General features: G+C 40.3%; 1 protein-coding gene across 3 annotated transcripts in view; it reads left to right on the top strand.

Annotated features, from left to right (window-relative positions):
- Positions 1-17,268, top strand: part of sbf2 (SET binding factor 2) — a 521,046-nt gene that overhangs the window by 256,480 nt on the left and 247,298 nt on the right. For all 3 annotated transcript variants that reach the window (XM_073049581.1, XM_073049580.1, XM_073049579.1), the window contains 3 exons: positions 1,277-1,390; positions 5,573-5,650; positions 5,734-5,847. In XM_073049581.1, the coding sequence (XP_072905682.1) occupies positions 1,277-1,390; positions 5,573-5,650; positions 5,734-5,847 (306 nt within the window). The remainder of the gene's footprint in view (positions 1-1,276; positions 1,391-5,572; positions 5,651-5,733; positions 5,848-17,268) is intronic.

Here is a 17,268-nt window from a genome sequence, read left to right as displayed (position 1 = left end):
AATAATGCTTAGGCTGGGCCCAGAATAACACAATTTTTTCAGTCCAGATTTCTCGTGATATGCCAAATACAGAAGTGTCACATTGTTTTTCAAAAGCTATAACAGACTTTGAGAAAAGTCTAAGCGAATGGTGGGTTAGCAAGAGATAATCTGGTTTACCTGATCATTGTAATCAATTTTGAGGCATCGAGGATCAAATGCTCATAATAAGTGATTCATTTCTTAAATTAAGCCTGTAATCCCTCAGCTACCCTCCTTGCTACCCCTTCACTGCCTCTTTCTATTTATCACTCCATTAGAAATTTTCACTGCCACCAGGGGGACAATATCTCCCACTTTGGGAACTACTGTTATAGATCAATCTTTCAGAACCTTGTTGATGTTCCAATATCTCAACCATCATACCACTGTAGCCAGCATCACCAATGGTGTCTCAGTCCATTTTGAGATCTAATATTTTCATGATCTAGATCTAGTGGCTAAACATCATGAAGATAATACACTTCAGCACCACAATGGATATGGAAGCTGATTTGAAAGCCTTGAAATTTGCTGAAAATATTAGTCTTCACAATTGGGATTACACTAATAAAATTGTATATTTCAGTCAGATATTAATATTGGGGCAGGTTTGGGACATTATACACAGTTGAACATAAGTCAGTTAAGACAGAGAATAGATAAATCTACACTGACAGATGGACATTATAGTAGAAACTACAAGTATTGAAAAAGAATTTGGAGACATCAGGAAAAATGGGGATGAAGCATATGAGGTGAAGATTGACATTTAGGAATTAGATTCCTGCTTGTGTGGAGAATAAATGGCATTGTGGATGGTTTGGACTGATAGGTCTATTTAACTGGCAATTCCCATGCCACAGTGTAATACTTATGTGGTTAGAGCATAGAACAGTACAGCACAGTCCAGGCTCTGCCTGTCTAACAGTCTCTTAAATGTTCTGAATGTATGCATCTCTACCACCACCCTGACAGAATGTTCCATGGACCAACCGCTCTCTATTTTTAAAAAAAAACTTACCTCTGATATTCCCCGCATACTTCACCCAATTATCTTAAAATTATGCCCTCTTGTATTAACCAATTTCACCCTGGGAAAAAGACGCTGGCTATCCACTAAAGCATCCTGTAAAGTCCTGTTAAGTTTTTCAATAATCTATCACCAGTAGCCTAATTTTTAGAAGTCATCATTAATTTTTAATATCAATTTTTCTAGATCTCAGAGATCCTCTTTTTAACTCTTTTCTTTTTCTAGTTGGACGTTATTATTGCTGATTTGGATGGAGGTACCATTAAAATCCCAGAATGCATTCATCTCTCTCAGTTGCCAGAGCCTCTATTACATCAAACACAAGAAGCACTTTCTCTTGTAAGTTGGATTTCTGATTAAAATCATGGTTTAAAGAAAGTGTTATTTGCATTTGTAATTTCAGTTCATGAAAATGTTGATTTGGTCTGGTCTTTTGTTGTCTCAATAATTACTGTGGCAAGAATTTTAACAACAACTCCTCACCCCCTTCTCAGTTCAATGATGCTATCTGGCATGAGCAATGATGGTTTACTTTTCTAGAATTGTCATTGTTATAGGATCAGCCATGCCTTTGTTTTTTTCAACAGATTTTGGGCAAAAACTCAGTTTCTTTTCCTCTCATTTCACTCTTTCCCAGTTCATTCTGAATCTCTGTTATCTTTCTCTGCAGCTTTTGACTGTTCTACAAATTCTCTAATTTTTTTTTAACTGTCTTTGGCATTTTCAACTATACCTCCAAGCTAGAAATGCTGTATGTTGATGTTGTCCTGTTTTTAACTACACAAATCTCTCACACCTTTTCAATGATAGCCAGTATCAATAACAGCAAAAAAAATCATGTTCTTCACCTAAAATCTCATACCTGTTGTTTATTTTTATCAACTTTTAATCTGGATCAATTTGGTTACCTGCCTAACCAATTATCTTGCTCTTTATGTTTGAATCTCTTTAGTCTAATTTTTATGTGTGTCCAAGGTGAATAAGTGAATCAGTATGTAGTTTGCTGTAAAGAATATATGTACTGTTCTCTTTCTGGGCAACTGATGGAAAACAGTGATTAGGAATATTTGGGCTAAATCTTCTCGATAAATGCCAATTGTTCACGGCATGCAGTCGGTATTTTACTGTGCTAACATATCTAAATGTAGAAGTTTTGTACTTAGAATCTTGTCAGTGAACGTGTCAGTGCATTCCATCACTGCATGTTACATTTGAGAAATCTGATGGAAGACATGGATCCTAAACAGGTTTGATCCTACCTTCATGATATTTCAGCCCATTCACTTCAATGGTGATTTTTACAGATTTAAGCAGATAGGTAAGAACATGGGAAAATTCCTTTTTTTAACTTGCCTGTGTTTGCATTGTTTTTTAAATCCAAATGACTGCGTGATATTAGATTATTTTCAGATTTTTATTTTGAAAAATCCTTTATTCATTTTTAATAGTTTTTGAATGCTCAGCAATGAAAGGGATTGAATCTTCGTGAGATTCCATGAGAGCTCTTATGCGTGCTTTGATAGTAGAGAAGTACATGTACAATAGCTACTCAGATGGAGTTGCAAGGGAGCTTTGCAGCTGCATGTTTAGATTTTCTAGTAGACCCACATCATTTCACCAATTACTTCATCTTTGAATTGAATTTTACAATTTGAATTCATTTCCACTGAAAACTTATTTAAATCATAAGATAGTGCTGTAAGATTTAGTACCATAATCATTTATCAGTCATGTCTACCTTGTCCTTGGAAATCTCCTGACAATATCTAATTATTTTTCTAAAGCCTAGAATGGTCTAAACTACTGCAGTGGTGTATAGATGCTAATGAGTGTATTGATGATGGGCCTAAAAATTTGTGTGCTTGTGGGGTGGCGAGGGGGCAGTTGTGGGGTGGGGCGGATCGAAATGTGTGTTACGGTGGTCTACTTGGGCAGTTAGTGAGAAGATACATGGAGGAAATTGTCTGATCCGATTGTTGCGTGGACGCAGAACTCAGGAAACCTGGTGAACTTCAAGCTCTAGTTAAGAATCATAAAGTGCTCGGGGTGAATGGCTCAAAGCATCTCACCAAAGTTGAATGAGGGACAGTAGCTAGGGCCCACTCAGAGGAAGTCTCTTTTGGTCTCTCAAAAGCAGCTCCTGCAGACACTTTGGGTATATGTAATAGCTTGTTGAAGGCAAGGCCCCATCCAATGTAAATAGAAATTCTAGAAATGGCAACCAGACATGGACTGTGTATTGTTGGGAGACTACTGTGGCCCACCATACATTACTCAACAATTATGCCAGAGAAACCTGCAACAAGTCATGCTCTGTCCTGGATTTTTCTGTTTGAAATTAGGTTAAAAATTGTATGAAGGCATGATGTTATAGGGGCTTTTTTCTCAGCTATAGTTACTCCACCAATGCTTATTTCTACAGCACTGCTTCGTTCCAGTTTTGTTTTCTCAACAAGACCAGTGAATCAAGTTTTGAATAAGACTATGGAAAAATGAATTTAAAAAATCTCCTTAGCCGGTTTCATTGGTGTCAAAGCAAATGCAAATGTATCTTAATTGACAATGATTTAATGACATAAGCCTTTTCTTTCAGCTTTGATTTCACCAGTCCCAATTGCAAAGCCATCCCAAGATTGTCCCTGATGTTGGACACAACTTCGTACATCATTGATGTTCCATTTAACTTTAATCTTTCTGTCATAGCTAATACAAATACTTCTTATAAACATTGCCTATCTCCAGTTATCCCTTGCCCTACATATGGTCGGACATATGAGAAAATAAATTTAGTATGTAAAGTAGAAAGTGATATAATCAAAAGAAGGTAAGAAAGCATACAAACTAAATGGTAAAATTTGAAAGGCAGTGTAATAACATGAAGACCTGGGGATGTTTTGTGCATGAATAATTGAAGACAGTATGATAAGTTAATAGAACAGTTAATCAAGCATTTGGGATTACTGAGTTTGTAAAGTGCCAAAGAATACAAAGGGCAGAATATTATTACTAAATCTATATAACCATATAACAATTACAGCACGGAAACAGACCATCTCGGCCCTTCTAGTCTGTGCCGACTGCTTACTCTCACCTAGTCCCACTGGCCCGCACTCAGCCCATAACCTTCCATTCTTTTCCTGTCCATATACCTATCCAATTTTACTTTAAATGACAATACCGAACCTGCCTCTACCACTTCTACTGGAAGCTTTAAAACTGAAGTTTGGCTCCCATCTGATTATGTTGAATTCTGAACTGACTTGTTAACATGAATGCAGAATAAAGTTATAAAAATGTTGCCAGGAATGGTGTTTTACTAGATCAAGAAAAGAATACTTGTATCTGTTTGCTCAGAACCTAGATTAAAAAGGAGCAAACAGCAAGTTGTAGCATGAAGACAATTTTTTTTGTGTACTGTGGTTGAGATTTGGATGGCATTAACTGATAATATGGACGGTATGGTTACATTGGTAGCTAACAAAAAGGTATTAGATAAACAATTTAAACAACTTTAAATCATTGTAAGTAAACATAGATATGGGAAAGAGCAAGAGGGATAGCACTATCTGTGATGTTCTTTGAAAGCCTGCTTAAACTTAATGGACTTAATGTTCTGGTTCTTTCGAGAATAAATTTGGAATTTTCATTATTGTTTATAAATACCTCAAATAAGTTCTCCTCACATCTTGAGACACACACTCAGTGATTCAGGAACAGCTTTTACTCCTCTGCCATCCAGTTCCTAAATGGACATTGAACCCAGGAACACTACCTCACTTTTTAAATATATATATCTTATTTCTGTTTCTGCACAATTTTAATCTGTTCAATATATGTATACAGCAATTTATTTATTTTCTTCTATATTATGTATTGCATTGAACTGCTGCTGCTGAGTTAACAAATTTCACGACACATGCCAGTGATAATAAACCTGATTCTGATCTGTGTATTAGCTGTTTATTCAATCGTATGATTGCCCTTCTTAGAAGCTTATCAAAACCCACTGATCTAGCAAAGTCATTTGTGACCTTTAATTATTCTGCTTCTTAGTGTTAAATTTCATCTCTTTGCACTTTTTGTCTGCTGTCTGTTACTCCTTTTAGTCCTTGCTATATTCCAGAACCAAAAACCTTGCAAGCACAGTTGTTATAGCAATAAGTTTCTGTCCATTTGCTCCTTTTTGCAACTTTGGCAACGGTCACTGTATATTGTGTTAATATGTATACATCTGTTAAATAATGATAGTTTTGATTTTGAACATGTAATTCAATCCAATGTTATTGCCGCTTATCATTTTTCAGTTTTGGTTTTCTTTGTAATTTAGAGAGCAGTAATTAAAAATGAGAAGCTCTCATTTCTCATGTTACAAATGATTAATCTCTTGTCATGCATTGATACTGCCAAAGCAGATTTACTTGAGCTAGAAGTTAGTTGTTGGAATAGCACTAAATTCCATGCTGGTTAAGGAGATTGTGATTATTTAATAATGTGATGAACATCTGAACTGTTATTTTTTAGGTTATTCATCCAGATCTGGAGGTAGCTGATTATGCTTTTCCCCCTGTTCGTACTGCTCCTTCTAACCTTAGAATGTTGGTGAGTGTAATAAATTCACCAAATTTCTATTCGTTCACTCAAGTTGTATGAAATTAATAACTTTAACTTTTTTTCCTCTCCAGGATAAGGAAATCAGGGCAGTATTTCTTAGATTGTTTGCACAGCTCTTTCAGGGGTATCGATCATGCTTACAACTGATTCGAATTCATCCTGAACCTGTGATACACTTTCACAAGGTCAGTAACAAACCATCATTAACTGGGTCTTGGAAATATTTAGTACTATCCTGAGAGTTTTTCATCATGTAGTACTGACATTATTGGAGCGTGCATGGTTGTGTGGCATGGCATCAGTTTACTCATTTTTATTTTGACATGATTGTTGAATTTGTATTCTAAAAAACAAGTAATGTCTTGGAGGTGTGGAATTTTCCTCATTTATGTTGCAACTCTGAAATAGGAGACAGAGGTTATTTTACTGACTGGTGGATTTTGGTGATTCATTGCAGAAGTTTGACACCAGTGTGTTTGAATGGTTGAAGAGCTCAATCTGCTTTTGACTGGGAAGGTTAGAAAATGATGCAACTGGAGTGTTATTTTTGAGATACCAGTAGAAGCATCGTTTCAGGGTGAAAGTAGGTTTATGCTAATTACAGACAGGCATAACTCCTTCAGGAGGAATGCATTTTCTTACAACCAAAAGAAAACAGAGGCTTGAATTTCCCTATTTGTTGTAGTGATATTTTTGTACCAAATTCAATCTGTCAAAAGCTTAAACACTCTTCAGAAGGTTTGTTTAATTATGCTGACTGTAGGAATTCTTTACATATTTATAGTATTTATAGTTTGGTATTAATAATTTTGGTACTTACAGCCTTAAAACAATTATCTGTTAATCCATGTAAAGTGAATGTGGGGTAATTCTGAAAAGAGCTCTGGAAAATTAGCAGGCCAAATACAAACCAAAACCCACAAACACAACTAAAGAAATGTGTTCTTAAATACATTTAAAGGCAAATGGTAACAAAATAGACAAAGAAAGATTCTCGAAATATCCTGTAGAGGAGAAGGGGAATGATTTCACAAGACTGAATGTTAAAGAAGTACAGAAACACAAACCATAGTTGAACGACAATACAGAACAAATATTTGCAGCAAAAGCTGAACATTACAGTAAAATATAAATTTGATGGAAGTCTTTTGTAGGCTGAAAGTGAACAAAGCAAATAATTCTCCTAGGACAGTAGGTACCTTCCATAGTTTTGGAAGGCTTTGAGGATAAAATTTCTGAGGCACAAACGAATGCATTTAGGATGTCATTAGCTTTGAGAATGATGCCACTGTTCAAAAACTGATAAAAGAGACACGTACAACACGCTGGAGGAACTCAGCAGGTCGGGCAGCATCCGTGGAAACGAGCAGTCAACGTTTTGGGCTGAGACCCTTTGTCAGGACTGAAGAGGGATGGGGCAGGGGCCCTATAAAGAAGGTGGGGGGGTGGGAAGGAGAAGGCTGGAAGGTGCCAGGTGAAAAACCAATCAGAGGAAAAATCAAGGGGTGGCGGAGGGGATAGGCAGGAAAGGTGAAGAAGGAATGTAAGGGGAAAGCACTATGTGTAGAAAAATCAGAATCATGAGAGAGGTGATAGGCAGCTGGAGGAGGAGGCAGAGTGAAACTGGGATGGGAAGGGAAAGGGAGGGAAGTTGGAGAATTCAATGTTCATGCCAAGGGGCTGGAGACTATCCAGATGATATATGAAGTGTTGCTCCTCCAACCTGAGTTTGGCCTCATCATGGCAGTAGAGGAGGCCGTACGTGGATATATCCGAATGGGAATGTGAAGCAGAGTTGAAGTGCGTGGCAACTGGGAGATCCTGTCTGTTGTGGCAGATGGAGTGGAGGTGCTTGATGAAGCGGCCCCCCAATCTGCATCAGGTCTTGCTGATGTAGAGGAGGCTACACCAGGAGCACCAGATGCAATAGATTACCCCAACAGACTCACAAATGAAGTCTCCAGACTCCAGCACCATCAACGTGGGTTCCAACGGCCATGGATTTGCCCTGGCTGTCGATCTCGGCTACCCTAGCGACCCAGGGGTGTTTGAAAATCTGGACTCCAGCACCATCAACACGACTTCCAATGACCATGGACAGCTTCAAAGCGATTGCGCAACCACCGACTGCGACTCCAGCCTTGAACTCCAGGCCGGGTCTTCACATGCTGCGATTGTGTCACCCGTCTCCCCCTCCCCCACCACCACTCTGCCATCCCCCTCTCCCTCAGATCCCATCGTCAGCACCTGGGCCCTCAGAGGCTCCATTTTCCTCTCAGCCCAACCCTTCCCTCTCCACTGACACTACCAGCCTCCCTCTCCCCTCTGAACCCATCTCTCATCCATGCCGGGTCTTTACCATTCCCTCCGACCTTCAGCTCTCTGAGGCAGAGCGCTCTGTCCTCATTAAGGGCCTCACCTCTGTCCCCCTTCGCCCACACCTCAGTGAGTTCTGCGTATGCCATGACGCTGAACTCTTCTTTTGCCGGCTCCGTCTCCGAGCTTACTTCTTTGGCGAGGACTCTCCTACCCACACCGATGACCCCTTGTCCCGTCTTCAACCCTCCTCCTCTTCATGGACACCCCGCTCTGGTCTTCTACCTGCTCTGGATCTCTTTATTGCTAATTGCCGACGGGACATCAATCGTCTTGACTTCACCACACCCTGTTCCAATTCCAACCTCACTCCTTCCAAACACTGTGCTCTCCGCTCCCTCCGCACCAATCCCAACCTCACTATAAAACCTGCTGATAAGGGGGGAGCTGTTGTTGTCTGGCGTACTGACCTCTACCTGGCCGAGGCACAGCGACAACTTGCTGATACCTCCTCTTATTTACCCCTTGATCATGATCCCACTAAGGAGCACCAGGCCAGTGTCTCCAATACCATCGCCAAACTTATTAGCTCTGGGGATCTCCCATCCACTGCCACAAACCTCATAGTTCCCACACCCTGCACTTCCCGTTTCTACCTCCTACCCAAGATCCACATACCTGCCTGTCCAGGTAGATCTATGGTCTCAGCTTGCTCCTGCCCCACTGAACTCATTTCTGCATACCTTGACACTGTCTTATCCCCCCTTGTTCAGTCTCTTCCCACCTATGTTCATGACACTTCTCATGCTTTGAATTTTTTCAATGATTTTAAGTTCCATGGTCCCCTCCGTCTTATTTTCACCATGGACGTCCAGTCCCTATTTACCTCCATCCCCCACCGAGATGGTCTCGAAGCTCTTCGGTTTTTTTTGGATTCCAGACCTAACCAAATCCCCTCTACCACCACTCTCCTCCGTCTAGCGGAATTAGTTCTTACTCTCAATAATTTCTCCTTTGGCTCCTCCCACTTCCTCCAAACCAAGGGTGTAGCCATGGGCACCCACATGGGTCTCAGTTATGCCTGCCTTTTTGTTGGCTTTGTGTAACAGTCCATGTTCCAACTCTATGCGGGTATCCATCCCCCACTTTTCCTTCACCACATCGACGACTGCATTGGCGCTGCCTCTTGCACGCGTGCTGAGCTCGTCGACTTCATTAACTTTGCCTCCAACTTTCACCCTGCCCTCAAATTTACCTGGTCCATTTCCGACACCTCCCTCCCCTTTCTTGATCTTTCTGTCTCCATCTCTGGGGATGGCCTATCTACTGATATCTAATATAAGCCTACAGACTCTCACAGCTACCTGGACTATTCCTCTTCCCACCCTGTCTCTTGCAAAAAGGCCATCCCCTTCTCACAATTCCTCCATCTCCGCCGCATCTGCTCTCAGGATGAGGCTTTTCTTTCCAGGACGAAGGAGATGTCTTCCTTTTTTAAACAAAGGGGCTTCCCTTCGTCCACCATCAACTCTGCTCTCAAACGCATCTCTCCCATTTCCCGCACATCTGCCCTCATCCCATCCGCCTGCCACCCCACTCGGGATAGGGTTCCCCTTGTCCTCACCTACCACCCCACCAGCCTCCAGGTCCAACATATAATTCTCCGTAACTTCCGCCACCTCCAACGGGATCCCACTACTAAACACATTTTTCCCTCCCCCCCACCTTTCTGCTTTTCGCAGGGATCGCTCCCTACGCGACTCCCTTGTCCACTCGTCCCCCCATCCCTTCCCACCGATCTCCCTCCTGGCACTTATCCTTGTAAACGGAACAAGTGCTACACCTGCCCTTCCACTTCCTCCCTCACCACCATTCAGGGCCCCAGACAGTCCTTCCAGGTGAGGCGACACTTCACCTGTGAGTCGGCTGGTGTGGTATACAGTGTCTGGTGCTCCCAGTGTGGCCTTTTATATATTGGTGAGACCCGACGCAGACTGGGAGACCGTTTCGCGGAACACCTATGCTCGGTCCGCCAGAAAAAGCCGGATCTCCCAGTGGCCACACACTTTAATTCCACGTCCCATTCCCATTCTGATATGTCTATCCATGGCCTCCTCTATTGTCAAAATGAATCCAAACTCAGGTTGGAGGAACAACACCTTATATACCGGCTGGGTAGCCTCCAACCTGATGGCATGAACATTGACTTCTCTAACTTCCGTTAATGCCCCTCCTCCCCTTCTTACCCCATCCCTGACATATTTAGTTGTTTGCCTGTTCTCCATCTCCCTCTGGTGCTCCCCCCCCCCTTTCTTTCTCCTGAGGCCTCCCGTCCCATGATCCTTTCCCTTCTCCAGCTCGGTATCACTTTCCCCAATCACCTTTCCAGCTCTCAGCTTCATCCCACCCCCTCCGGTCTTCTCCTATCATTTCACATTTCCCCCTCCCCCCACTACTTTCAAATCTCTTACTATCTTTCCTTTCAGTTAGTCCTGACGAAGGGTCTCGGCCCGAAACGTCGACAGCACTTCTCCTATAGATGCTGCCTGGCCTGCTGTGTTCCACCAGCATTTTGTGTGTTGTTGTTGTTCACAAGTGAAGTGTTGCCTCACCTGGAAGGACTGTTTGGGGCCCTGAATGATGGTAAGAGATGAGGTGTAGGGACAGGTATAGCACTTACGCTTGCAGGGATAAGTGCCAGGTGGGAGATCTGTGGGGAGGGACGTGTGGACCAGGCAGTCACGGAGGGAATGATCCCTGTGGAAGGCAGTGAGGGATAGAGAGGGAAAGATGTGCTTAGTGCTGGGGTCCTGTTGAAGGTGGCAGAAGTTGCGGAGGATAATGTGCTGGATCTGGAGGCTGGTGGGGTGGTAGGTGAGGACAAGGGGAACTCGGTCCCTGTTGTGGTGACGGGAGGATAGGGTGAGGGCCAAAGTGCGGGAAATAGAGGAGATTCAGGTGAGGGCATCATTGATGACAGTAGAAAGGAAACCACGATCCTTAAAGAAAGAGGACATTTGCACTGTCTTTGTGCACTTTATGCAGTCCTGTGTAGGTCTGTAGTCTAGTGTAGCTTTCTCTGTGTTGTTTTTTTTATTACGTAGTTTAATCTAGTTTTTTGTACTGTGTCATGTAACACCATGGTCCTGAAAAATGTTGTCTCATTTTTACTATGCACTGTACCAGCAGTTATGGTCAAAATGACAATAAAAGTTGACTTGACTTGAACGGAAAGCCTTATCCTGGGAGCAGATGCGGTAGAGACGGAGGAACTGGGAATAGGGAATAGCATTTTTGCATTTGGCATGGTGGGAAGAGGTATAGTCAAGGTAGTTATTTGAGTCAGTGGGTTTATAGAAGATGTCAATGGACAGTCTGTCTCCAGAGATGGAGACTGAGAGATCGAGAAAGGGGAGAGAAGTGTCCGAGATGGACCAAAAGAGACGCAGGGCATGACAGACTCATTTGCTTTACATACAATATGTTGAAAATAATGGGATTTCAGATGTGAAGAGCTCTCCTGTAAGAATCCTGCACAAATTGCCCATTGTGGATTTGGAGATCTTGCCTGGGCAACCCTTCGTTAATTCTTTAATGGCATCCTCTATATTAGAATGTAAGTCAAGGGAACAGAGTCGAGCCATTCAACACATCAAGTCTGCTCTACCATTCCATCATGACTGAGTTATTATCACTCGCAAGTCCATTCTCCTGCCTTCGACAGCCTTACAAATCAACCACTTCTTTAAATATACCAAATGACCTGGCCTCTAAAACCACCTGTGGCAGTTAATTCCACAGAATCACCACACTTTGGCTAAAGAAATTCCTCCTTATTTCTGCTCTAAAGAGACATCCTTCTGTTCTGAGGCTGTACCCTCTGACCTAAGACACTCCCACTACAGGAAACATCCTCTTCATGTCCATTCTGTCTAGGCTTTTCAATGTTACATGAATGTAGACACAAAAAAGGCATTTGTTAGAGTTCCATACAAAATGCTCTTGGTTATCATACGAAAAAGGATTTAACAATGAATAATAGGATAGCAAGTATGTTTATCAGTATTGCTTTGGTGTAGAGAGCTAAGTATTTGGTCTTTGTGTGGAATCACTGATTGAATTAACAGTTATGGCCTGGACATGAAAATATAATAGAAAGTTAAACTTGTATATATTGCATAATAAAAGAGGTGGTGGAATTAAAGTTCAAATTGCTGAATGGTTTAAGTAAAAAAAGATGGTCAAAAGAGTAATAGTATGTAAAATTAAATGCTGATGAAACCTATCTTTTTTTTAAAAAAAAGTTGAGGTATCCAGTGATGAAATGAAAAGATACTGTGAAATCCCGATTTTACACGCCCCGATTTAATGTGAATTCGGATATAACGCGATGAGTCATTGGATTTCATGTCCATGTCAATCCATACTCCCCCTTCTCCAGCCTTGTATCCCTTTTGCCAATCAACTTCCCAGCTCTTGGCTTCTTCCCTCCCCCTCCTGTCTTCTATCATTTCAGGTCTCTCCCTCCCCCTCCTACTTTCAAATCTCTTACTATCTCTTTTTTCCGTTAGTCCTGGCAAAGGGTTTCGACCTGATGCTGCCTGGCCTGCTGCGTCCCATCAGCATTTTGTGTGAGTCATTGTACCCTTTTTTTGCTCAAAATGGAACAAACTGCTAGAAAAAGAAAAACTTTTTCTGCGAAACATCAGCTTCACGCACTTGACTAGAAGTCAAGACTAGAAGTCAAACTCAAGTTGCACGAGACCTCGGGATACAGGAATCAACACTTCATGGCTGGAAATCTCATGAAGAAAAGTTACCTCCAACTCAGAAGCATTCTAGATTTTGCTCGCATCCAGCGACATGCTACTTTCAAGCAAGGAATACACGATCACTTTTTTAAAGAAATAAACTGTAAATGATAATTGCTAATATTCTTGAATGTTTTTATTTGTTTTGTGTATTAAAAAACGTTACTAAAAATTAATTTGTATTCTAATTTCTACAGTAACAACAACGATTTATTTGCAGAATTCTTTAATTCAAAGGTAATTTACTTGCCAGAAGGTAAATGTGCAAAAAACAGGTCAAAAAGGGCAAAAATAGGGATGTTTTAGGATGTTAGGTCAACATTGGGTCAGTTTGAACACTGATTTTCTTGAACCCTGATTTAGTGCGACACCACTTTTCTCGTGGTGATATTTTATGGACCAAAACGATTGCGTTATAACGGGGTTTCATTGTAGTTAGAAGTTTTTGTAACTTTGACAGTGAACCTAACTACGACAGGACAATAGCCAACAACCCAAAGTATAATTGATGGATTTGACCAAAACAGGAGATTGTATTAAGCTGTGACAATACTGTGCCTGGTTTTGCTAACCTGAAAACAATGCAGTTTAAGTATTATAATTAAGATTCTTGCTAGCAAAGATCTAAATTAGTCAAAGAAAGTTGAAATATGATTTTTGTAGGTTAAGTTGCTGGGGTTCAGCTGGTTATCATATTGATTGTTTCAGAATGTTAAAAGAACTGATAGTTAAACCCAGAATCCAGACATGTACAACTACCACAGAGATGCAAGTCAAACTTGGGAAAGATAAGTTCAGGGTTCATATTTTAGATAATTCCTCCAAACCTACAAAGTAATCATTTTTTGGAGTGAATTGCAGCTAAAGGTCTAAAATCATTTAAAAAAAACCATTGAATAGGAGGAATGCACACAATAAACAATTGATGTTTCAAGCCGAGGCCCTTTATCAGCCACACGTGATGAACGATCTCAGCCTGAAATGTTGACGGTTTATTCCTCTCCATGTATGCTGCCTAACCTGATGAATTCCTTAGCACCTTGTATGTGTCCTCAAGATTTCCAGCATCTGCAGAACCTCTTGTGCTGTTGAATATTACACTGGTCTATCTTAGGTAGGTTTCTTAAAGAGCTGAATTAAGGTTTATTACTTTTGCCAACAGAGTGATCGAATCAAGAGTTATGTTGCCAGTTGAAAAAGTTTTGCTGCTTTATTTAGTTTCCCCAACAATGTTCAATGAGGTGAAAGTTGCTGCAAAAAACATTTTTGATATCTTTAGGTCTCACCAGATTTCAAGTAAGTCAATAATAGATGAGAAAAGATTATTAATTGCATTGAAAATATTTGTCCCATTCTTAAATATTTGCAATAATTTATGGGAAGATTTCCATTGATTTTCAGTTTAATTGAACTGTTGGTTAAGTGCAATAATGCTATTCCAGTTTTTATGTTAATCATTTTTTATAAGAGAATATAGGTTGGGATTGTGTCTGAAAGGCGAGAAACATTCTGATAGGCATGAACACGAAGTTGTGCTAAAAATAGTGTAGAGCAATTTTGAAGACAGGTACCTGACTGAAGTTGAGTATTGGAGAGAAATTTAGTCAACTCGTTTTCAAAAGACAGGCCTGATCAACTTAGATGTTTAACTTTGACATTGTGTTTGAAAGAAATTCATATAGATTCATCTCCTTTCCAACTGGGATTGGTATGTCAGTGTGTCTAAAACTGAGGAACATTGTAGAATCAATGACATGGGCATTTTTTTAGTTGTTGATTCAAAGATTTATTTATTATCAAAGTATACAGCTCTGATATTGTTCAATCCTCCGGGTAACCACAAAACCAAGAAAGAACAAGAAAAGAAAGGCAGCATGATCATTAACCCCGAAATCCCACCGTCCTGCATAAAAAATCGAGCAAAACGGATCAAGTGCATCAACCCCCTATATCATATATAAAAAAATCTTTTGTCTTGATCTTTTGAAGGAAGTTGTAGTGAGGAATTACAAGAAGATCAATATGGTTAGACAATTGGTGATTTTGCCATCCTATATGTATAGTTTTCATTTTGATTTAATGTGCTTTTGTGCAAATTTTCTTTCTGTTTAAGTGTAGCATTATGATGACCATTATTGCCATCTTCAGTGATAGCTACATATAGAAAAAGATCAGTATAGTACAGGAACAGGCCTTTCTGCCCATGATATGTGCCTTCACATGGACTTTATCCCTCCAGTGTCTGCATACCCATGTGCCTATCTAAAACTTCTTAAATGCTACTACCTACTTGACAGCACATTCCAAGCACCGACTGTCTGTGTGTGTAAAATGAAAAAAAAACATTAAGATATCCTTTCTAAATCTGTTCATTTAGTGACTCAAATGTAGGCAAATTTCTGAAGTTTTATCTCATTAGTGTGCACTGAATAAAAAGTACTGCTGTTCTGATGGAACAATGCAGGAGTCCATATGGTTGTCATATATATTTTGGAGGTCAGTACAGTGTAAGTGTCCATTGCAGCAGTACAATGTTTCCAGCCTCCATAAGAGTCAGAATAGCTTTCATTTCTAATGTTCACTGTCCATCATTGATTCCTTTTGTAATAAAAGTCTTGTAGCCTGGGGAAAGATACACTTGCAGGACAACAAATACTTTTTCATGGTTTTTAATTCCTTTATTTATTTTAGATGTTTTAATGCAGAAAGAGGGTATTGAAATAAAAATGACGAAATGAATTTTGAAAAAAACAGTTCCTGCTGTTACAATCTTGGCTTAATTGTGGTCCACACCCTTGTTACGTATTCAGTGTGGAAAATAACTAAAACAAAATATAGAAAATCAATATGGTAATGACAATTCTAAAAAAAACCAATAGAAACAACATTAGAATCCCACCAACCATGTGCCTTATATACAACATCAAAAATATGAATAAATACATGTCATCTTAACTAAGTGAGATATATGCTTAACTTCCAAAGACATGTAGGCTAGACCTGGAAACGAGTTCTTCTCACTCTCGCTATGTGGATGAAGATTAACACCTTCACATTACTCTGTTACATTCGCATTGTCATGAAACAATAACATAAATATAAACTTTTACAATATATTGCCTTGTAGTTGAATTACTAAAAAGACTAACTTACTAGGCCGATAAGGAACATCACCCAATCAAGCAATCCTGCACTGATCAATTTACTGGTAAAAATCTTTCCTCACCAAACCTGGGAAAAGTACTCGAACAACAACACACACTACTCGAATGTCATTTTCTCCAAAACATGGCAACTCTTTGTTCTACTCCACACGTGCAAAATAATGTCACCATTTTCTCTTAAAGGCACAGTTAACTATTTTAGCATTACTAAGGTGAATATATAAGTGTACTTCAACAATAAAAAAAATATTCAATGGTCGCCTGGTTACATAAGTTTAAAAAATTCCTAGCAGCTGACATTTGCTTAGTGAAAGTAGTCAGATTGGTAGTGGTGGGTTGCTTTCCAGTTTAAAGGACTGTGCCAGTGATGTGCCACAGGGATTGGTGCTGGGCACGGTTCCCTCTCAGTGCGTGCAGCCGCACATTAACTGAAATGCTCCTGCACACATTGCCTTTGTTGCCGTGCAACTGGCATTTTCTTTTATAATATGTTGTTATAATTTTGAAATTATGCTGATATGATTGTGAAATACCCTGTGATTATATTAATGAAAATAATCCATAATAAATATACCACAACATTTACTTTGAAACATTTTGGAGCTTCAACTTATTTATGTTGTCAGTGTTTCAAGTTACAGAGGCCTTCCATTGGTTGGGTCGACCCTGGATGTGGCATCACCAGTTGTTTACTTGATATGCAAGTCACTAGATATTGGAAAGCAAGCTGTTCTTCAGGTAGCTGGCTCACCCTCTTCATGTAGCTGATTAATTCAAAAGACATCAGAGACTGATACAGTTTAGCCCCAGTGGTGTCGCAGGAGGTGCCAGTCAGTATTGACCATAACGTAAGGAACTCCAGCTCTGGATTTTTCCTCGGGGCTTACGGCTGAAGTCTTCCCCGTGAGTGGGTATAGCCTCAAGGCAGTGGAGGTTTGAGATCAGAGTTTACCTTCTGTATGAGATGTGAGCCATACATGGCTGATGAACTCCATATGCTTGAAGTGACTTTTTTTGATGCACCAGTAACTTGCCTTTGCCCCATCTCCTGTCAGTAGAAATGGTTCCGCCGGGCTTAGGAGATAAGCCACATGTGAAGGCCAGGAGCTGGACTTGATTGTCAAAGGCTATTTGAGACGCACGCCTCAGGAAACACTTAATAGATAGTGGGAGCTTATCCTCACTATCATCCTCTGGCTATAATAACCATATGGAACCATTCAAGTTACAACAATGTTACAAATTGTAACAATAAACACAGAATGGAAATTGGTTGCCTATTGTTAGTAAACTGCCAACCTGCTGAATGCTGACA

This window comes from Hemitrygon akajei, chromosome 6 (genome assembly GCF_048418815.1).
Source record: "Hemitrygon akajei chromosome 6, sHemAka1.3, whole genome shotgun sequence".
Lineage (NCBI taxonomy): Eukaryota > Metazoa > Chordata > Chondrichthyes > Myliobatiformes > Dasyatidae > Hemitrygon > Hemitrygon akajei.
This window is presented reverse-complemented; position numbering and strand designations above follow the sequence as displayed.